Consider the following 22,561-nt stretch of genomic DNA (forward strand, 5'->3'; position numbering starts at 1 on the left):
TTCTGATTTGGGGCTTTTTTTAGGCTATTTTTAAGATATATATATATATATTCAAGTTATATATATATAACGTTGTGGCCGGATCAGCACCACCTTCCAGATATATGAACATAAAACTGGATTTATTTCAATTTGAGACTTTATAGAAAATGTTGTATATTTCATCATACACTTTGCACTACAGGCCCCTAAAGGAACTATCTAAGCCCTGAAGGGAGAGTTTGTGTTGGTGTATGTGAGGAGGACGAGACGAATGAATTGGGGAAGAGCCTCACTCGTATACACCCTGGCAGTGATGTGATGCCCCTCCCTGGAGATCAGAGGAGAATCTGATAATAGGCTGCTATCTGTGCGTTATGGCCACACAGAGAGAGCGCCTCTCCTATCAGAGCATCATCCTCCTCCTCCTCTCCATGACTCAGGCTTTACTTTTACTCCAACATGCTGTCCTGTGCTGCTATGGACTCAGATGAGAAGGCTACTTCGCGCATTGATGTTGCCTAAGTTTTTATCGCTGAAATTATTCGCTTGAACGAAAACAGGAGGCATTTTCCCTTGGTAAGTTTTTATATTTGTATTTTTAGATAAAAATAATTAGGCCTACCTTTGAATGCATGACACTTCGATTAAACACTTGATCATTTAAAAATTGAAATAGAATATAGCCTACATGGAAACTGTAATCGCTCCAAAATACACCTTAAATAATTAGAAATGATTTACAGGCAATTGAGCCACATTTTATTGTATACACATTTTTCTTTTAACGTATAGGCCTATTTTCTTTTATTTGGATAGGATATTTTAAATTTGTTTTTTTTCTCGTTTTCTCACGCCGAACTGTCTGATCTAACCAACATCACAGGTTTCTTCAAACGGAAACATAATTGGCTATTTGTCTATTTCACGTTTGGTATCCCGTTGGGACACAGAGTCGTTTCAGAATTGAATGAATGCAAATTCATTATCTCTGAATAATAATTTAGGATTAACAGCATCCTGTCAATTATCTAGAAAGTCGCTACATTTTTACATTTATTTGTGTGTTGATAAAATAATAAATACAGATCTGATAGCGTTTCGTAATTATGTGTGATTATCTTGTAAAATATGAAAAGCCATTAGCCTATAAGAACAATTTGAGTTACTACAATGTTTGCGGTTCAAATTGAACATTTAAAATGTTGCACTAATTTCAAGAATCGGACGCGAGCTTTCACTTCAGATTTATATTACAAAGTTAGTCCACCAAAATCTTATTTGTCGTAAGATTAACGAGAAATCTCGAGGAGGTTAACCACCTGAAGTATCATAATTTATTTTTGATTTGGTCCGTTAGTTAGTTAGCTTAGGCTACATATAGGCTATTTGTTATGGTTGTATTTGAACTATAGACTTTAGTGGCCACGGCAGCTTATTTTATTACCTTGAATTATATCAACAATTTTCATCAGATTTATAAAAAAAGACAAATAACTAAAGGAAAAATAGAAACGGAGGTCTATGGTAAATATGACGTAGGCCATTTTAAAGTCAGTGATTTGTTATTGACAATAAAATGATCAGTTCAAGTTTTGATACTTCAGGACCACACCCTGAATCACTGCAGGAAGAAGTGATAATGACTTTCCTTTGAAGACGGATTACTATTTGTTCGTCTATGCTTATTATGGCGCCAGTTTAAGACCTTTCAAGTTATGGTAAACCAGGTAACCGACCCCACTAACTTCATGGGCTGCTGCATGTCATGTTTCTGTCTTCAGACTGGTGTGGATGCTCGCAACAGACTCCTGGAAAAAAGAACCATCTCATCTGGGATCGAAGTAAGCAACTCATCTCTAATAAAAGGCAACAAATCAGTCATGCTCGGCGGTGAAGGGGAGAGCAGCAGCTTCTCCTCTAAGGAGGCAGCGGGGGACAGGCGCAAGTCTCCGGCTGTAGAGGCGGAGGACCCGGCGGCTGGCAGCAGATACACAGAGCACGGGATGGGTGCAGACCGTTCATACTACCTCCATTCTACTGTTTCTAAACAAAGTCCAGAAACACCGAGTCCCTGCTCTTTTATCCCTTACACCCCCAGTGGGACGGTGTACACCCCGTCCAGCGCCACCAGGTACCCCTCATCTCTCCATCTGGGCTCCGTGCTGCCTCCCGCGGGGTTTCCCCCCTCCTCCGGCCGCAGTCACTTCAGCCCGGCTTACCAGCTCGGGCAGAGCCCCGGCTGCCTCTACCCGCCCTACACCAGCTCTGGCTCGGCTCTGAGCAACCTGAATCTACCCACCACAGGCCCGGGGATGAGGGCCCAGGTTTACCTCTGCAACCGGCCGATGTGGCTCAAGTTCCACCGGCACCAGACCGAGATGATAATCACCAAGCAGGGCAGGTGAGATGGAGGGTCAGGAGGGTGTATCTTTAGTGATTTTCATAGGGATTTAGTGCTGTGTCTATTCGTGAATTATATCTGTATTTGCTATGAAACAAGGAGATGTTTTTGTTATGCTAAAACTTTCTGTAATTTGTTGTATTTTGCTGTGTGTCTGCAGACGGATGTTTCCGTTTCTCAGTTTTAACATAGCTGGTCTCAACCTGACGGCGCACTACAACGTGTTTGTGGAGGTGGTGCTGGCGGACCCTAACCACTGGAGATTTCAGGGTGGCAAGTGGGTGACCTGTGGGAAGGCAGACAACAGCAGCCAAGGTACTGAAACTGTTTTTCAACATTTCCTTTAGTTCGATGTTGAATTGATGTTCGTGTTGGGTTATACATTAAGGGCTAACTATCTTGTTTCAATAATAAAAAAAAAGAATTTTATTCAACCTTTTTTTACGAGTAGTTTTCTAATAAGGTGTGGAAAATCACGTATTAATAAAACAATAATTCAGCAACTTATGGTTCTCTTTCTCTTTATTTATTTATTTCAGGAAACAAAGTGTACATCCACCCAGAGTCTCCAAACACCGGGGCACACTGGATGAGACAAGAGATCTCCTTCAGCAAACTAAAACTCACGAACAACAAAGGAACAAATATCAATACTTCACAGGTATGGCAAATAAATAAAAATACAGAAATAAAATTCCCTCCCGAATATTAAAATAATTAGTTTTGAAATGTATTTTAATACATCTTAAAGTAAAACAAATATCTATTAAGAATGCGGTGCATGCAAACTATGTAATTTGTTGGAAAAAACCATAGCACACTCGGGTGTATTTTAAAACTATGAAAAACTTTTTTTTAAAACGTCATTATTTGCGTTTGGAAGAAAATTAATTTGCGTATTTAGGCCAAACCATTTGTAGATTATATATTGGTTATTGTAATGGATTGTATGGTGTTTACATGCAGATGGTTGTCCTGCAATCGCTGCATAAGTACCAGCCCAGGCTGCACATCGTGGAGGTGACGGAGGACGGGGTGGAGGACATCAGCAGTGAGGGGAAGACTCAGAGCTTTACCTTCCCAGAGAACCAGTTTATAGCTGTGACTGCCTACCAGAACACTGATGTAAGTATTAAAAAAAACACACTTCTGTGTATTTCTATAGAAAGTTATTATTGCTTCGACTAAAATCCCTGTTTTACAACAATATTTGTTCTGCTCTATCAGTGTATTTGTAAATTCCCATTACAATTCAACATTGGATGACATTTTCTAATGTTAACATTATGTTTCTGTGTAGAAATGTAACTGCATGATGCTTTTTTATATTTTTCTCTGCTGATCTTCACATATAAATATTAATTGTATCCTTCCATTTTGCTTTGTTATAGATCACACAGCTGAAAATTGATCACAACCCCTTTGCCAAAGGATTCAGAGACAATTACGATTCGTGAGTATTTTTACTTTATTGTCACACATTGTTGAACAGTTACAAACTGAATATAAAAATACAATTTGTAGAACATAGGGCTTTCAGTTTTTTATTGCATCAAACTCTGTTGTAAATGGTTTCTTGAATTTGCCAACTTAATTTTTGTTGTTTCATGGGAGTTTGCCAACTCATTTTGAAAGATGTTTTTTTTACCCAGACACTGCCCTTCCTTGACCTCAAGTTCATACGTACATATATTTTCCAGGATGTACGCAGCCCCAGAGAACGACCGCCTCACACCATCTCCTACCAGCTCTCCCCGTGCACACCAGATTGTCCCTGGGGCCCGGTACGCCATGCAGCCCCTCTTCCAGGAGCAATTTGTCAATAACCTCCCTCAGAATCGCTACTACAACAGCGAGAGAGCGGTGCCGCAGACAAACAGCCTCCTTTCACCTCAGGCAGAGGAAGCCACTTCGCAGAGGTGGTTTGTCACCTCCATGCAGCAAGGGGGAAACGGCACTAGCACCAGCAACAAGCTAGACCTGACACCCTATGACGGGGAATACTCAAGCTCCCTGCTTCCCTATGGTATCAAATCCCTATCCATGCAAACATCCCACGCTCTCAGCTACTACCCAGACTCTCCCTTCACCACCATGTCTGCAGGCTGGGGGTCCCGAGCAGCATACCAGAGGAAGGTTTCTCCAAGCCTGCCTTGGTCCCCTAGGCCCAGCACCACCACTGGTTTTCCAGAAGACTTAGACAAAGTGAAAGCACAGATAGAAGAGGAGGTGAACGGCAGTGCAAGCCTGATCTCCTCCTGGACAGAGACTCAGCCATCAGCTCTGTCCTTAGACAAGGCAGATTCATACTCAACGGCTTGCAAACGAAGGCGCTTGTCTCTCAATGGCCCCATCACAGAGGACTCAAGCTCTGACATCAAGTGTGAGGACTTGGCCTCTGCTGCCATCAACAGTAGCTCCTATATCAAAGACGCCCCCTCATCCAAAGGCATGGCAGCTTACTATTCCTTTTACACAAACCCTTGAAATGTTTCTCTCTGAAATGTTTTGTCTCTCATTGTGGCTGTTCTTCATCTGCCACCTTAAATGAGAATAGATCATATTTTGCTTTTCATATGTGGAGAGTCAGAATCTGTCTCGGTAGTGATACATGTTGTGATAATATATATATATATTTTTCCTTTTGTGGTAAGACAGAAAAAGTTCATATGACATACAGTAAAAGGTTAAAGGGCATGGGAGGCACAATAAGCATCCCGTGTTAGCGTGTTCTGTCCTTCTGTTTACCTGAACAATATATTTTATCTCCACCTCATTTATGTGACTCTGTATTTTAAGTTTTGAAAGTGCCAAAGCATTTTTTAGGTTTCTCAGTGTGCATTCATTACTGTATCTGCCTTTACACTGATGATATGTTTTTACAAATTATTTATTGGAGGCCTGTGAATATGACATTCGTGCACTCATAAAATGTGAAGATAATATTCTGTACCTTCATTACAATGTTCGGATATTTGATAATAAAAGGCATATGTGTTCTACTGAGTATATGAATGGTTCATTGTGTCTGTTTGAATACAACATCCTTTATGTATTATGGGGTATTATACACATTTGTTTAAAACATGAATAAACAAAATCTACATTTAAATTGGTTTATTGCACATAAAGAAGCGGCACATGCAAAGGAGTGTGATTGTGTATAAATCCAATTAAATTAATTTAACCAATGAGGCTGGTATTTATTTTTTGTCAAATGTTTTAACAAATGCATAGCCCCAAATCAAGTTCAATTAGGTCCTGGTGGTTGAAGTGATACAAAGCACAACTTCATGCCCATTTGAAAAGCATGATTTGTTTTCGTGGACTCTGTCGCACTCTAGTGGCATTTTATTGTAATCACAGCTACAAAAATCAATCAATGCAGCCTGTTGATTTGACAGGCCCCTTAGTGAATTCAACATTACAATTCGGTTATTTCTCAATTTCAATCTATTCTAAAACTATAGTCTACAGTTGGACAATGGAGGATTTTAATTTGTTCCACTTTTTTTCTTTTCTTTTTAATATCTCATGTCTTTTCTGTATATTGCAACCCGCAACCTATATTTGACTCATCTGAAAGCAACTGGCTTCTGATTCTGAGCCTTTGTGATAAACAGGAAAAGGACACAATGGGCTTCCGAAAGAACGAACTAACACAAAAAGCATGCACTTTTTGGAATACTGCTTCTCATAGTCTTTCCTAAGTACTTCGACAGTGTAAGTTGAGGGTGTAAAACTCAATTAATAGCATCAGTGTGCTTATCGTTCAAAGTTTAATCTGTCCGGAAAACGAGCCATTTCCATCCCCGCCTGTTTTGGGGCTTGTGCTGAAACCTGGCAACCCGGAGCAGCCAGCAGAGAGTCAACGAAGAGTTGACAGGAACAACATCATTGCTTCGTGCACACATTTTTTATGGATTACCTCACTAACAAGAAAAGCCTCTGTTCATTGTGCTAGCGAGTGACAGCTAATCCACAAGATAAGGTCTACCACGGCGAGATGTACCGTCTGTGTAAGTCTGAATACTTGTTACTCATTGTTTACTGTGAGTTTATCAACTGTGCTAGCTAAGTTGGCTAGCAGTGCAGTTAGCTTGCTAGCAGGTCCGCTATCGTATGCACTGACGTTAGCCAACGCAGACATTGGCGTCATGATGTTTTTATGTTTATGATTAACATCCAGCTAGCGAGGAATACTGTGTATTGTGGTTGAAAAAAGCCCTTTCAACAAACGGAATGGTTTGCAGCTAACGTTATCTAAGGTTAGTTGACTGGTTGTTGTTGTTGTGATCATTAACCAGAATTGTAACAACGCGTTATCACGGACTGTTCATTAACACAACAGGCTGCCGTCGGTTAGAGCTAGCGAAAATGGTAAACACTACACAACATGGGGAAAGGCCTGCATGGAGGACTTTAGTGACAATTGGCACTACGCAGACACACTGTTACATTAATGTCATGTTCATGAATTTCATTACCTTAGCTGGTTATGTTTTATAGCTATTGTTAGGTGCTTGTGGGCGCTGTCATGGAGCATGGGTTGTCTCAATTGTCAGATATGTAATTAGTTATTTGTAGAGTTGCCTTATCTGTGTTGCCATCTATGAGGATTTATAACTGTGTTCAAAGATCAGGTGCTTTCAAGTGTTCCCCTAGGTGGGACATGTTTTGTTAATCTTACTGTGAGTCTTTATGATGTCATGGCACAAGCTTGGCACATATAACAAGTAACCTTGTTATAACTTTTGTTTTAGTGACTTATACTTGTGTTAGTGGTGTTTGTAAGTTAGGTGTTTAAGTTATATGAATGAACAGTTCCTATTGCAAGGATGGCTGAAGATGATGTCATATACTAAAATGGCAATGTATTAACACATATTAACCCTAGTTTATATATTTGTTTTGTCCAAACCACATGATGTAAGTCACATGGCATCACAGATAACATCTCCCGAAAGTGTTATTACAATTAAACCACACCTCTCTAAATAAGTTTAAAAAAACTGAAAATGTGGGTTTTGAATTGAGTCACAGGAAATTTAAATAAAACACCTTGACTTTGAGAAACTTGATGGAAAATGTATAATATTTTTAATGTATAAACAAATGATCTGCAAATGCACCTATAAAAAAACTAAGTAATTAGCCCTACACGTTGAATGCATGATATGTTATTTTTTCCAAGCCTTTATATATTATTATGTTGTTAGAGTGTGATGTAATCGATCCTTAAATTACAGTGAGTAACACTATGCCTGTGTCGTTGTTTTGGCTGATATTGTTTAAAGAAGGAATCCACCATTGTGAGGGAAGTTATCCACACTCTTTACTCTGTTTACATAAGCTGCGGGAAAAATAATCAATTGTCCTGCAATAGGAATGTCAAAAATCGCTGATGGTTTCCTTTGTGATTGTTACTAACCTAAAGAGAGTTGTGTATGTATACTTTGTAGGTGTTCTCGGGAAGCATTTTTTCCTTCTATTGTGCACTTAAGTAACATCAAAGCGTCATTGGGCAGAAGGCTTTGCATGGTGATAAGAAATCAGTATGAATTCCTATTATCATTAGGTAGAATATATCATGCTGAAGGGGATGCTTGTGTTCTGTTGATTTGTACTGTAGCACACCAAAAATACATAAAAGCTTCACATTGCCCGAACAGTCATGACCATATGGTGCTCTGGTGGAAGCTTAATGCTGACTCGCTGCGTGTTGTTCTTCAGCTGAGGATATCTTGCTCCACAATGGTTCCTTGCCTCAGTGGGATGGGCAGTATTGGCATGGAGAGGCGGAAGCTCCCGGTGATTGCAAGAGGAAGTCTTGTCCTTCTCTCTGTGTGAGCTTTGTTGGCCCTATGTTTAGTAATTCAAAACAAAAAAATAAAAGGCGAACACAAGGAGGTGGTTTACAGTGCTGTGGGGATGCTGACACAGGGGCTTGTGGCACAGAAGCATGAGCAACCTTGGAGATGCAACTTGTTCTTGTGATTCTGAGGCAGTGGAAGTGATTAATACTCATCGTTCTTTAGGACTTTTAGGACTCGGACCTTACTGTTTTTGTTCTTTTCTTTAGGACATTCAGTATGCTGTCCTATTGGACGTGAACAGGTTGAAGACGACTGGAGAGGCTGCTGCGTCAGTCCCACCTTGAACCTACGGTAGAGGAAGAGATGGGAAACATAGCGACAAAGTTCCGTAAGGCTCTCATCAATGGGGATGAGATGCTGGCCTGCCATCTGTATGAAAGCAACCCGCAGTTCAAGGAGGCTCTGGATCCAAACTCCACATACGGAGAGTCCTACCAGCACAACACTCCACTGCACTATGCTGCCCGGCACGCCATGACACGCCTACTCAGGTAAGGATGTGGTCCAAATACAATTATCAAACAAATACATGGGCAAACTGACATATTGTACACATTTAGATTGTCATATTTTTGACTGGCTGTGAGAAATGGAAATTCAAGGGTTGATGGATGAGGGACTAATTTGTTGTGCTCTATATTCTTTGACATAATTCAGAGTATTACAGATATAAAGTGTCCTTTTGAGTACATCACTTATTTTTTAGCACTTTGCTGCTGATCAGCTGATCTGATCTATTACGGTTTTGCTGCATCGTAAGAGAACATTTTTCATGTTTTGTCTCCATACGTCTCTGTCCCATCTGTCTCACCCCATAGCCATCTGTTAGGAGCTCTCAGGAATGCAACACGCTGGGATGAAATAGGATGGGGCTCAACAAGCCTCCCATCCAACAAGCTAACAACCTTGCATTTTTTTTTTTTTTGTTTCCCCACTAATGGGAGGCTTGCTGAATTTTGCATTCCTACCTGACTGTAAAGAAATGACAAGGGGTTTCATACTGTCAGCAGGTAAATGCACACTGAAGTGGAGCCAAACTATACGACTTGATGGATGGATAAAGGGATATTCTGATTATTCCACGTCAAGCACAGAAATGCTGAGACTCTAATGCAAATGTTTTCCTCTTTACTATGCAAAAATGTACAGGGCCACAGGTAGGCTTCCAAACATATAGCAATATAGGGTTATAATCGTAAAACATATTAGGTTACTTTGATGGAAGCCCAATTGGCGCTTTCACAGTGAAGTACCTTTCCCAGGAATAGTTCTGATAGTTCCTGGGATTTTGCGTTCACACCAAGCGGCAAACTCTGGGGAACAGCCGGGACGCTAATACGGAAGTGCAACACACTGCAGTTCATACATGGGCCGCTAGGGACTGACTGCAGAAAGGAGCAATTTCCATAGACCCCCATGTTAAAATGCCCAACTTTACAGCAGAAAAAAACATGTTTCTACCCATGGATGCAATACATATTATTATTGATATAGTTAGATTCCACCTTCATGATTATGAATCTGTGAGTGAATTGTTTTCTAACACGACCCTTTTATTTATATTAGGTCTTAAAGTTTTTGCATAAATTAGGGCGTGGTCACTTTGATGGACATGTACATGCCTCACTGTCAGCTAACAGCAACTTGTCCACTCTGCTAGGCTACAACCATTGAGGCTACAACGTTAGTTAGTCATAGTACTGTACTTGACCCTTTAGCTTTAGCCGTGTTCGTGGTGATTGTGCCTTTTAGGGAATATTGTTACAAATACCAGACAATTAAAATGTCCTGCTGTGCGCTTGAATGTAGTAACAGAACTTCCAAGAAGTCTAAAATGATAATATTATACATGTTAATCCCGTTCGCATGTGTTTGTGTGCTTGGTAGCTTAGCTTGTTACTTATTAGCCAGCTAAGGACGTAACCCTTTATACATACATATACATTTTAGTTTATGATTCAGCCTTGGGTAAGACTTTTATAGTCTATGGCTATGACGCCCATAATGCTAAACGGGAGCAAATGTTAATAGGGGACCCAATTATCCCAGTGGTGGCCGCCGGAGCTAACGGAGCCGCAGGGGGCTAGCTCCAGCCGGCGTCCCAGAGCTAGCCCACTGCGGCTCCGTTAGGTCCGGGCGATGGAGTCCGTCGTTATAACTGGAGATCACGGAATGCAGCGAAACGCAGACTTGGTTTGCCTGCTGTAGTATTAGCTAAATAAATTATGTTGAACAAGGTTTATTAAGCTGAACATCGCCACAATTGTTCTGCTATGTATCGGTACTTCTTTTCTTAACGTATGAATGACAAGCATTAAGAATAACAAAATAAAGCTAATTATCTTGCAGATTGTCTCATTTGATTATGAATGTAACGTTTATGTAGGGGAACTACACTGTTAGCAGTAACTTGGTATTATGCATGTATTTCATGTTAGCTTAGCTTCTTAGCCTGAGCTAGCTCTGTTTACTTCCAGTTCGGAGGCAGGTCCCGCCTCGGCTCCGCCTCGGCTCCGCCTCTTTGCCCTTATATGGAGCAGGCGGGATTAGACTCTGACGTTGCTGTCAAGCGTTAGTGGCCGACTCCGCCTACTAAGGGCTTCTCGGCAACTCTGCAGAATCCTATGGGTGACGTCACGGACACTACGTCCATTTATATATACAGTCTATGGTTCACACCAAAAAGATTTGGAACTGGAACTTTTGGTTGCGAACCTTTTCACCCCTTTTTAGTCAGGGACTTTCCTGGGGAGAAAAATGTTCCAATGTCTGATTGGCTGGGTGAATTGCAAACCACCTCCCGTAAAACTCTGAAAAGTTATTGTGAAGCCGCCATTTTATTTGCTCGCAATAGCATTATTAGCATTAGCCCAGCGCACCAACGGAGAGAGACTAACTTATGGCAACACAAAAAAAACCTCTCTTGGTTCACATCATACCTGTCGGACAGAAACCAGTTCATCTACATCAATAACTGCAAATCCCCCACGGCTCCCCTCCCCAAGGTGTCCCCCAAGGTTCAGTTCTCGGCCCCCTCCTCATCCTCTACCTGCTTCCCCTCGGTCACTTAATCCGCCAACATGGACTTCAATTCCACTGCTTTGCCGACAACATCCAGCTTCTCATCTCCATCAAGTCCATCTCCACTGCTACCCACTCCATCCTGACAAACTGCATCCAGAACTCCGCCGCCCGTCTACTCACCCACACCCGAATCCGTGACCACATCACCCCCATCCTCATCAAGCTCCACTGGCTCCCCATCCCCCAGATAATTCAGTACAAAATCCTCTAGATGACGTACAAAGCCCTCCATAACCTGGCCCCATCCTACCTGACTGACCTCCTCCACAGACACACTCCCACTCGCTCCCTCCACTCTGCTACTGCCAACCTCCTGTCCCTCCCCCAACCGGACCAACCTCAAGTCCTGGGACGGCAGAGCTTTCTCCGTTGCTGCACCCACCCTCTGGAACTCACTACCCCAATCCATCAGAGACTCTTCCTCCCTCACCACATTCAAAACATCACTCAAAACCCACACTGCATTCACCCACTGACCCCCCCCCCCCCCCCCCTATTTTCTGTTTTGTTTATCTCTTTTGAATTTTTCTTTGTTTTTTTTAAATTAATTAATTGTATTCTCTGTCAAAGCATCTTTGAGTTTCTAGAAAAGCGCTATACAAGTCACATATATTATTATTATTATTATTATTATTGTGGGAGATGAGGAGGTGTCGGGGTTCTGGCGATTTACTCGGAAGGCTTCAGTAGAAGCTGCTGGGAGTCCAAGCAGCTTCTACTGAAGCCAATCCACTCCGTGGACTTCCGGCCGGGGACTTCGGGTGGCAGTATACGCCGTGAAGTTGTTTGCGGCCTGCCAGTAAACCCAAAGCAGAAGAAGAAGAAGAAGTGACGTCAGCGGCTCCCTCAGGGACTTATTCCGGTATGAACGCGATTTACTAAATAGTTCCAGGAAATAAAGGTTCCGGGGAAAAGTTCCTGGAACTATTCCTGGGAAAAGCACTTTGTGTGAAAGTGCCTATTAATAATAATAAAATGAGAACCATTACGAGTTGGCTTGCCCCAGATATTAGCAGGCAAAGCCATTTCTGGGCCAATAAGCAAAACTTTTAATCAACTTTTATTCCTGTCTATCTTTTTCTTTAAAGGTCTTTTCTTGTGGGCAAAGATGGGAATCCTAACAAGCGTAACGTGCACAATGAGACCTCTCTGCACCTTCTTTGCATGGGGCCCCAGATCCTGACCTCAGAGGGAGCGCTGCAGCCCCGGATCTCACGGCCGTACGAAGACAGACATCGCCGGGCTGAAGCTCTACAAATCATCTTGTCATGGACCGGAGCAAAGCTGGACCATGGAGAATACGAGAGCGCTGACGTCAATGCCACGGACAACAAGAAGTACACCTGCCTGCACTACGCTGCTGCCTCAGGCATGAAGATTTGTGTGGAGGTGAGGTCTCAAAGTCCTGTGGGCATTTGTCAGTTTGGGCTATTGTTAAATATTCTCAAGTATGACATTTAATGTATAGGTTGATGATTCCATAGATAGAAACTAAAGAGTCACATAGACAGTAAACCAATTGAGTGGAAAGAAGTCAAAAGGGGACAGAGTGACCATGATTTAACACATTATTCATTGTCTGCCCTTTTGTTCTCTGAATATTTGCTGATGTGTGTCATTTGGTTCAGGTCCATTGCGTAACGTTTGATCAACGGCTGCTTTGTGAGTTTGAGAAGATGTCATGCAACACTGAACATCTTTATTAATCCCTGGGGCGAGATGCATCTCGTAAAAAAGTCACATGAATAAGGCCATCAGTGTGTTTAGCTGAATATCTACCTCTGAAAGAAAACTCGTTTAGCTCAAAGCTAAATCTGGCACTGTTACACTTGACACATTTTTAATGTTTTAAGTGTTCACCACTGTGCATTGTCCCTGCCAAATAAACGATTAAATGAAATGAAAACAACTTTGTTTGGCATATAAAACAAAATGCCATTTGCAGCATGTGAAAAAAGAAAGGCAGAATTAAAAATGGCAGGGTGTACTAGTTTAATACAAAGAGAGAAACCCATATATTTAAAATCAAGCAAAAAATAATTCAGAAGGAATTGAACAAATATTTAGAACATTTAAAAGGACATATTCATAACTTGACAGAACAAGTCATTCCATTTTCCCAAAGTGACTCAGCCTTTGCCATTGGGGGAAAAACGCACTTATTTAGAGTGCAATCCACAGATGGGCCCTGGAACTGAAAATGTGTTAGTAATGAGCAAAAATCTGAGGATAGATCAGAATAATTGGGATTAGCATCTCTCCCATAATTGTGTAGCCTTTTCTTCACCACCAACACAGAATAACTGGTACTCCTTTTTGTCCTTATGGTGTTTCAAACTTTTAGCCCCATTTTCAAAGCCAAATATTCCTCTTGTTTCCACTTGCTCAGTTCCTGGTGCAGAGAGAAGCGGATCTGTTTGCAGAGAACGAAGAGCACGAGACTCCATGTGACTGTGCAGAGAAGCAGCACCACAAGGAGCTGGCCCTCTGCCTGGAGTCGCAGATGGTCTTCTCTCTGGCCCCCGAGGCCGAGGGTATAGAGGCAGAGTACGCAGCCCTTGACCGAAGAGAGGTACAAATTAACACACCAAGAGGCACCGCACATTTTATTCAGTCATAGAAAGAGCCGCAACATAGATTATGTTAATTATTTATCAATCTACCTAATATTTCATAGATTAATCAAAATGGTCTATTAATTATCAGAAAAGAGCAAAACATGTTTATCTCAGTGTTCCAAGGTTAATGTCTTTTAAATTAAAAATGTTATGCTAATCCTTACACGTTCATACTTGTATTTCGGGGTCACACTTTTTAATGTCTTGTTTTTCAGTCCAAAACCCAAATATTTTCAGTTCACAATTTCTCTTTTGATTAACTAAATTATAGGAAGACTAGAGTGTACCACAGTTTGGCTGTAATTTCCTCTTGGAGGCACTATGTGGCTGTAGTCCAGTGTTACATTCTACACTTGCAGATGCTTTGAACGCACGCACGCAAGCACGCACACACACACACACACACACACAGTCTGCCATTAGGCATGTGACTCCTGTCCCCGTCACTCTGTTAGCTCATTGGGCCTGGCTCAGTCATGCATCATCAATTGTCTATTTGTTTTGCTTTTATTTATTGTATTCTCTCCCTCCCTTTTCAACAAATGCAACTATCTACTCCCACCCTCATTCCACCCCCCTTTCTCCTTAATCACACCCTCTGTTGCTCCCTCTGCTCTGTCATTACTTTTCTCTGCTAACCTGCATCCTTAATTGCATCCTTTCCTCTCTTCCTCCTTTTTATTCCCCTCCTTCCCTCCTCTCTGGCCTCTGTCCCTTCCCTCTCTAGCTGTACGAGGGTCTGCGGCCTCAGGACATGAGGAGGCTGAAGGACATGCTGATAGTGGAAACAGCCGACATGCTGCAGGCCCCTCTCTTCACTGCAGAGGCTCTGCTACGTGCCCATGGTACTATCACACACACACACACACACACACACACACACACACACACACACACACACACACACACACACACACACACACACACACACACACACACACACACACACACACACACACACACACACACACACACACACACACACACACACACACACACACACACACACACACACACACACACACACACACACACACACACACACACACACACACACACACACACACACACACACACACACAGACACACACACTAACATATGATAGCCCATTGGTCAAAATAAAAGATACTGAAAATCACAATTCAAGTCGATACACTTTTTAAACAAGCACATGCTTTGAAAAACTGTTTCTTTACTGTGTACCCAATTGTCCCACATAGTTTACCCTCACTAAGCAAACCAGATTTCACTGTTTACCAAAAACTCTGTTGGTAAATGTGTATATAGTTATATTGTTCCAAGATTAGAAAAGCCGTATATCGTATAAACTTCATGCTACACTCCAGTGGTTTCCTCGCAGTGAAAAGGGCAAGATGTTAACAGCCTTTGTTATCTCAGAGAATTTCATTTGTATTGCTCTCACTGGAGAGAGTCACTGTCCCAGGCTCTAAATGCTATTTTAGTGGGCTTGTCCTCCGTACCGAATAACATTTTTACATTCGAAAAATAGGGTACTTACACATTTCACATTTACTATAAAGAACATTTTACACATCAGGCTGCTTCATGTAATAGCATAAATATATTTTCTATGCTTGTATTGCTATTTGAAATGAGCTTTGCACAACTCTGGGATGAGTTCAAGCTTCCACATTTCCACTGTGCAGTATAATTCTGCTCGCTTGAGCTACATCCTATATTACTGCAAGTATATGTACTAGTAAGCATATCCTGTTAACTTATATTTCTGTACATCACAAATAAGTTATGGCATGCTGACATTGAGGTTGTAATAATGTATATTGATGGTTTGGCTCCTTGCGCACAGTTTGTCTTTCCAGTGTAGATGTAATGCCAGGAGGAATATAAAGTATGAGATTAGAGTCTAGGGTGACACAGGGTGTAACATTTGAGTTGCCTTATTAAATCTATCGGAGTGTGAAGTAATGGTAGCTTAAGGTAAAAGACAAGTTAAATATTTGTAACACTCTTGCATCTACAAACAAACACTATGTACATACCCATACAGGAAGTACAGTATATTATTCTGTGAATAAGGAGTCATTAAATGGAAGACACATGCTTCCAAGAGGCATGTGTTACTAATGCAGTGAAAGTTTTTTAATCTAAGTAAAGCTAATTTATTTCACTTCATCCACAAAGACATTTTTTCTGATGTTCTTGTAATTTATGTTGTCCAAGTACTGAGTAAAAGTGTCACAGTTGTGACTTGATATGCAGCCTTAAGCAACCAATTCTCCGACTAGCTTCACTTAACCTAGCTAAGATAATGTGCATGAAGCGCTTCGAATGCTTCAAACAAAATGACTTGATTTGCCTTTGAAAAGCATCTCCCCACTTCAGTTCACTTGGCTTAGTTGATGTTAGTGGGGAACTCAAAAAAATGAGTCACAGTTTTTGGTTGATTTTCAGTCTTTAAACGCCCCGTTGTTTAATTCAGTTGGCTCAGTGGCTGGCTCTTGAGCTCAGTGTGCTACATATTAGACATACTTTTGGAAGCTTAGAAGGGAGAGTGAACCCAGATTATTGCTATATTTATTCACCTCTATCGTGGGAATACTCTCTGTATGTTTAACAGGGATTGAACATGTAAGGCTTATTGGTAATCTTCAAGGAAAGAGGTTTTGAATGTATTTATAAGATTATTTTCTTGTTGAAACTTAAACAAGTGTCCAAACTTTTAAATGTACATGTTGGTCTTTTTCAGTTTTATTATCTATTTTCTTGCTATTTCCTGCTAATATTCTATATTAAAGACTAAACATGAACATTTTTCATATCATTAGACTACTTTGAAAGTCCTAAGGCTGGAAGATAGAGACAGATCAATGATGAGTTTTAATTGAATGGAAACGGGGGAAATTGTGGGAATATTCATTATCGGAACGAGGCTATTTAGAGTCTGAGGCATTTGATTGGTGGCGGGACGTGTCTGGAGGCTGGTCATTTTCTGATTGCACAGTTCATCCGGTTCATGTTCCTTATTTTTGGACATTTCAACATAGAGAATTTTGTCTCGGGCACAGAGACCTCACCTCATTCAATATTAATACTGGAGAGCTCTCCTACCTGCTCCTGTGCTGAGATCGAACGGCTATTCTAAAACAGGAAACCAGATGGCAGCAGGTCCATGCTATCAGCAGTCGGTAGTGCAGCCGCTTGAGTGAGATTTGTGTGGGCTTTAGTGGATTCAGCTGTGTGCTGCTTACCAATTCTTACAAACAAAACACATTTGTATGTGAATACATTTTGTATTGGGGAAAAACAATTGCTGAGGGAAAGTCTTATTTATCAGGATAAATGGAATGTGGTCATGTGTTCTATTCAGTTTGTCCATGCCTTTTATTCATGAAGATTTGTTGAATATGATCACAAAATAAAGGCTGCTTTTGTTTGTCATGTCCAGTGATTTTAGATTAGAGCAGTGTTGCGTAACTGAGCAGGGCCCGTTTGCTTATGACATGGTGTTAACAAGTCTGTATTGTCATTCAAATAATATGTTGAGCTTTGTTTTTAAAAGCACAACTCAACTGGCCTTTTAAACTTAATGACCCTGGAATCTTTTTACAAGCACTTGCATTGTATGACATTTATATAGTAGTTCCACTTGTCTGCCCTCTCAGCTTAATTTTCTTTTGATGGTCATCCAAAGACTTTTATGCTTCATGTCACATGCTCATAACAAAGCTTTTGGATTTTTCACTGTCTTGCATTCGTTTTCTCAGTTTGGTTTCATGCATTTCCCTCTCTTTAAGTTTCTTTACATTTTTGCTTCAGATTGGGACAGAGAGAAGCTCTTAGAGGCCTGGATGAGCAATGCTGAGGAATGCTGCCAGCGCTCAGGTGTCCAGATGCCCCCCCCACCCCCCAGTGGTTACAACGCATGGGACACCTTGCCCTCACCGCGGACGCCCCGCAACACCCGCTCCTCCTCCACCTCCCCCGACCAGATCAGCCTCATGCCTGCAGATCTGGAGTCTTCTCTGGTGAGGTTCCCTTTCAACAATGTTCAATAAAACATACAAAAGAATCAGAATCAGGGTTTTGTGACAGTTGCTCCATTTTGTAATGAAATTAAATACAAAATGAATAAAAACACATTATTAAAATAATGATTCAAACATAAGAACTTAAAGTAAGAATGTGCAATAAAAAAGAAATAATTAAGATATTATATGAACACAAGAAGTAAAAGTAAAATACCTACCCTGCCTTTAATGCTTTACTGTGTCGACCCACGAAGAGCCATTAGATGAAATAGACTAGAATCAGAGTCGCCCGGGGAGCAGCTTGTTTCCCTGATCAAGAAGTTCCACCAGCAGCGAAGACGAAGCTACTGTGTAAGGGCATGGAGAAGAAGTAGCTGGCGGGGTATCCATGAGAACTGTGTTTTTTAAATGTAATCCTTACGGGGATACAGATTTTCCTGAAGTGTCTTTGCTGATATCTTTTAATTTTCACCGCCACACCTGTCTTTCTGCATAATGTTGCATTATTTGCCAGCACTATATTGCTAGCGATCATTAGTATTCATGCCGTTAGTCTCCCCCGCCAACATAAACACAATCAGCACTTCTCTACTCCTAGGAGAACGAAGGGGTCCGTTAATTATGGTGTTAGCTCTAAACAAGAGAGAATATTAAAATACTTTCTAAATAAGTTATGAGTGCATACAGTTTTACCGTCTATAGGCTAATGAGAGGGACAACAAAAGAGGGTCGAAGGAATGTTCCACAGCAAATTCCTCCTTTTTGGTTAAACATTAAATAATAAGTAATCAAACTTTAGAGCGCTCCAGATGTTGTGTGGGAGTCGAACGCTGTCTGCTAATTGTTTCCACTTTACATCCAACATAAAAAGTTATCAAGTACTCTAAAAAGTTAAACTTAACAACCAAAAAGATAAACCCCACATTTTGTGAGCTAGCAATAACTACAGCTAAGTCATAGACATGCAAGTGTGCTGTCAAACTCTCATATTTCCCACAGCTGTGCATGCAGAATCTGCATGTCTACAGGACATTATTGAGCCTTATTCCCCCACTGCTGCACCCCCCTTTTTAATTCTCCTCCCATTAGGCTGACCTTGTCTGGGGGTTCCTGATCATTATCAGACATGCTTGACATTTTCCTCAGCACTCTCCTTTGTGAACAGTTGTCAGGATGGAAATGATGCCAGGTAATGCGAGATGTCCTTTTGGGAGATGATGTTTTGTCTCGTCGGATCACCACTAAAGAAGACCGCAGTGAAGATATAAAATGGGTTTGATAACAACCAGGCTTTCCCAGAAGTGGTTGGAAGCATAGAAAGTGTATATACTCTGCACCATTCAGACACGAGGCAATTCAAAGTGCTTTACAGAGGCATAACACATTAATAAAACATTATGCATTTAAAACATGATCAAAAAGAAATGGCTGGAACAAGCAAATAAATAGATACAAATATATTGCATTTAAAAGACAATGAAAGCGATCATATAAATACTTAAAGATTAAAGAGAAGCTATCTAATTCATTGGAAAGCTGGAGTAATCAATAGTGTTTTCAAGCCCTGAATTCAATGAGTGAAGTCGGGGGTGCTTTCCCTCTAATTCAGTGATTCTCAAAGCGTGGTGCAGGGACCCCCTGGGGTCCGTGGCACTCTACCAGGGGGTCACATTCTACATTATAAATTATTTATTGAGAAACCAGACTCAGTGTTTTGTTTAGCCTATGTAGCACTAAAAGTGAAACACATAACGTTACACTTCTTTTTATATATATATATATATATTACATTACATTACATTGCATTTAGCTGACGCTTTTATCCAAAGCGACTTACAAAAAGTACATTCGACCAGGAAGATCCAACCTTGAAGAAAACAGAATCATATAAGTACATCAGGTTTCATAGAGCCAAACATTTCAAGTGCTACTCAACTGGCTTTAGATAAGCCAGTCCTTTATTAGTATATAAGTGCTTTGTTAGTAATTCTATCGCTCGAAGTGGAGTCGAAAGAAATGAGTTTTCAGTCTGCGCCGGAAGATGTGCAAGCTATCTGCTGTCCTGATTTCAATGGGGAGCTCATTCCACCATTTTGGAGCCAGGATAGCAAACCCACGTGTTTTTGCTGATGGGAACTTGGGTCCCCCTCGCAGTGCAGGTGCAGCGAGCTGTTTGGCTGATGCAGAGTGGAGTGCACATGCTGGGGTGTACGGTTTAACCATGTCCTGGATGTAGGAAGGGCCAGATCCATTCGCAGCATGGTACGCAAGTACCAGTGTCTTGAAGTGGATTCTAGCAGTTACTGGAAGCCAGTGAAGGAGCGGAGGAGCGGCGTGGTGTGGGAGAATTTTGGAAGGTTGAAGACCAGACGAGCCGCTGCATTCTGGATGAGCTGCAGAGGTCGGATGGCAAATGCAGGTAGACCAGCCAGGAGGGACTTGCATTAGTCTAGGCGTGAGATGACGAGAGCCTAGACCAGAACCTGCGCTGTTTTCTGGGTCAGCTGGGGACGTATCCTCCTGATGTTGTAAAGCGTGTATCTGCAGCAGCGGGTTGTAGCAGCTATATTTGCAGTGAAGGACAGTTTATCTAGGATCACACCCAGATTCGGGGAAACAACAGAGGTGCCGATGTTGATTGTTAGGTCAAGAGTTGGACAATCTTTTCCCGGAAGGAAAAGCATTTCAGTCTTGTCAAGGTTGAGCTTGAGGTGATGAGCAGACATCCACTGAGAGATGTCAGCTAAACAAGCAGAGATGCGTGCGACGACCTGGGTCTCTGAGCGGGGAAAGGACAGAATTATTTGGGTGTCGTCAGCGTAGCAGTGGTATGAAAAACCATGCGGGCTAATGACAGATCCGAGCAAGTTTGTGTACAAGGAGAAGAGGAGGGGACCAAGAACAGAGCCCTGAGGGACCCCCGTGGTTAATTGTGTATATATATATATATATATATATATATATACACAGTGGGGCAAAAAAGTATTTAGTCAGCCACCAATTGTGCAATTCTCCCACTTAAAAAGATGAGAGAGGCCTGTAATTTTCATCCTAGGTATACCTCAACTATGAGAGACAGAATGAGGGGAAAGAATCCAGGAAATCACATTGTAGGATTTTTAATGAATTAATTGGTAAATTCCTCGGTAAAATAAGTATTAGGTCACCTACAAACAAACAAGATTTCTGGCTCTCACAGACCTGTAACTTCTTCTTTAAGAGCCTCCTCTGTCCTCCACTTGTTAACTGTATTAATGACACCTGTTTGAACTTGTTATCAGTATAAAAGACACCTGTCCACAACCTCAAACAGTCACACTCCAAACTCCACTATGGCCAAGACCAAAGAGCTGTCAAAGGACACCAGAAACACAATTTTAGACCTGCACCAGGCTGGGAAGACTGAATCTGCAATAGGTAAGCAGCTTGGTGTGAAGAAATCAACTGTGGGAGCAATCATTAGAAAATGGAAGACAGACAAGACCACTGATAATCTCCCTCGATCTGGGGCTCCACGCAAGATCTCACCCCGTGGGGTCAAAATGATCATAAGAACGGTGAGCAAAAATCCCAGAACCACACGGGGGGACCTAGTCAATGACCTGCAGAGAGCTGGGACCAAAGTAACAAAGGCTACCATCAGTAACACACTACGCCGCCAGGGACTCAAATCCTGCAGTGCCAGACGTGTCCCCCTGCTTAAGCCAGTACATGTCAAGGCCCGTCTGAAGTTTGCTAGAGAGCATTTAGATGATCCAGAAGAGGATTGGGAGAGTGTCATATAGTCAGATGAAACCAAAATAGAACTTTTTGGTAAAAACTCAACTAGACTTGTTTGGAGAAAGAATGCTAAGTTGCATCCAAAGAACACCATACCTACTGTGAAACATGGGGGTGGAAACATCATGCTTTGGGGCTGTTTTTCTGTAAAGGGACCAGGACGACTGATCCGTGTAAAGGAAAGAATGAATGGGGCCACGTATCGTGAGCTTTTGACTGACAACCTCCTTCCATCAGCAAGGGCATTGAAGATGAAACAGGGCTGGGTCTTTCAGCATGACAATGATCCCAAACCCACCGCCCGGGCACCGAAGGAGTGGCTTCGTAAGAAGCATTTCAAGGTCCTGGAGTGGCCTAGCCAGTTTCCAGATCTCAACCCCATAGAAAATCTTTGGAGGGAGTTGAAAGTCTGTGTTGCCCAGCGACAGCCCTAAAACATCACTGCTCTAGAGGAGATCTACATGGAGGAATGGGCCAAAATACCAGCAACAGTGTGAAGACTTACAGAAAATGTTTGACCTCTGTGATTGCCAACAAAGGGTATATGAAAAAGTATTGAGATGAACTTTTGTTATTGACCAAATACTTATTTTCCACCATAATTTGCAAATAAATTCTTTAAGAAATCAGACAATGTGATTTTCTGGATTTTTTTGTTCTCATTTTGTCTCATAGTTGAGGTTTACCTAGGATGAAAATTACAGGCCTCTCTCATCTTTTTAAGTGGGAGAACTTGCACAATTGGTGGCTGACTAAATACTTTTTTGCCCCACTGTATATGTGTGTGTGTTTGTGTGTTCTTGATTGCA

General features: G+C 41.5%; 2 protein-coding genes across 3 annotated transcripts in view; both read left to right on the top strand.

Annotated features, from left to right (window-relative positions):
* Positions 1 to 353: 353 nt before the first annotated feature.
* On the top strand, positions 354 to 5,390 carry eomesb (eomesodermin homolog b). 2 transcript variants are annotated; one of them, XM_079693491.1, is made up of 7 exons: positions 354 to 558; positions 1,764 to 2,383; positions 2,544 to 2,698; positions 2,923 to 3,044; positions 3,350 to 3,508; positions 3,775 to 3,836; positions 4,036 to 5,390. In XM_079693491.1, the coding sequence occupies exons 2-7, from the start codon at positions 1,863 to 1,865 to the stop codon at positions 4,868 to 4,870; spliced, it is 1,854 nt and encodes a 617-aa protein (XP_079549617.1). In that variant the 5' UTR covers positions 354 to 558; positions 1,764 to 1,862; the 3' UTR covers positions 4,871 to 5,390. The 2 variants fall into 2 exon arrangements, with proteins under 2 accessions (XP_079549617.1, XP_079549618.1); XM_079693492.1 differs by having other exon boundaries at positions 355 to 558; positions 4,084 to 5,390.
* A 2,912-nt stretch (positions 5,391 to 8,302) lies between these two features.
* LOC307046355 (ankyrin repeat and IBR domain-containing protein 1-like) overlaps positions 8,303 to 22,561 on the top strand; it is a 32,764-nt gene continuing 18,505 nt past the window's right edge. Inside the window, exons 1-6 of the mRNA XM_079692753.1 lie at positions 8,303 to 8,750; positions 12,432 to 12,732; positions 13,733 to 13,915; positions 14,689 to 14,806; positions 17,761 to 17,997; positions 19,138 to 19,161. Of these exons, the coding sequence (XP_079548879.1) occupies positions 8,563 to 8,750; positions 12,432 to 12,732; positions 13,733 to 13,915; positions 14,689 to 14,806; positions 17,761 to 17,997; positions 19,138 to 19,161 (1,051 nt within the window). The 5' untranslated portion in view covers positions 8,303 to 8,562. The remainder of the gene's footprint in view (positions 8,751 to 12,431; positions 12,733 to 13,732; positions 13,916 to 14,688; positions 14,807 to 17,760; positions 17,998 to 19,137; positions 19,162 to 22,561) is intronic.

Source organism: Notothenia rossii (genome assembly GCF_949606895.1).
Source record: "Notothenia rossii genome assembly, chromosome: 7".
Classification (NCBI taxonomy): Eukaryota; Metazoa; Chordata; class Actinopteri; order Perciformes; family Nototheniidae; genus Notothenia; species Notothenia rossii.

Excerpts from the sequence above, each read along its gene's own strand:
- eomesb (XM_079693491.1), top strand. The coding sequence starts at position 1,863 with ATGCTCGGCGGTGAAGGGGAGAGCAGCAGCTTCTCCTCTAAGGAGGCA. Across the intron at positions 2,699-2,922 it reads GGCAGACAACAGCAGCCAAG|GAAACAAAGTGTACATCCAC; the intron begins GTACTGAAACTG and ends TATTTATTTCAG. Across the intron at positions 3,509-3,774 it reads CTGCCTACCAGAACACTGAT|ATCACACAGCTGAAAATTGA; the intron begins GTAAGTATTAAA and ends GCTTTGTTATAG.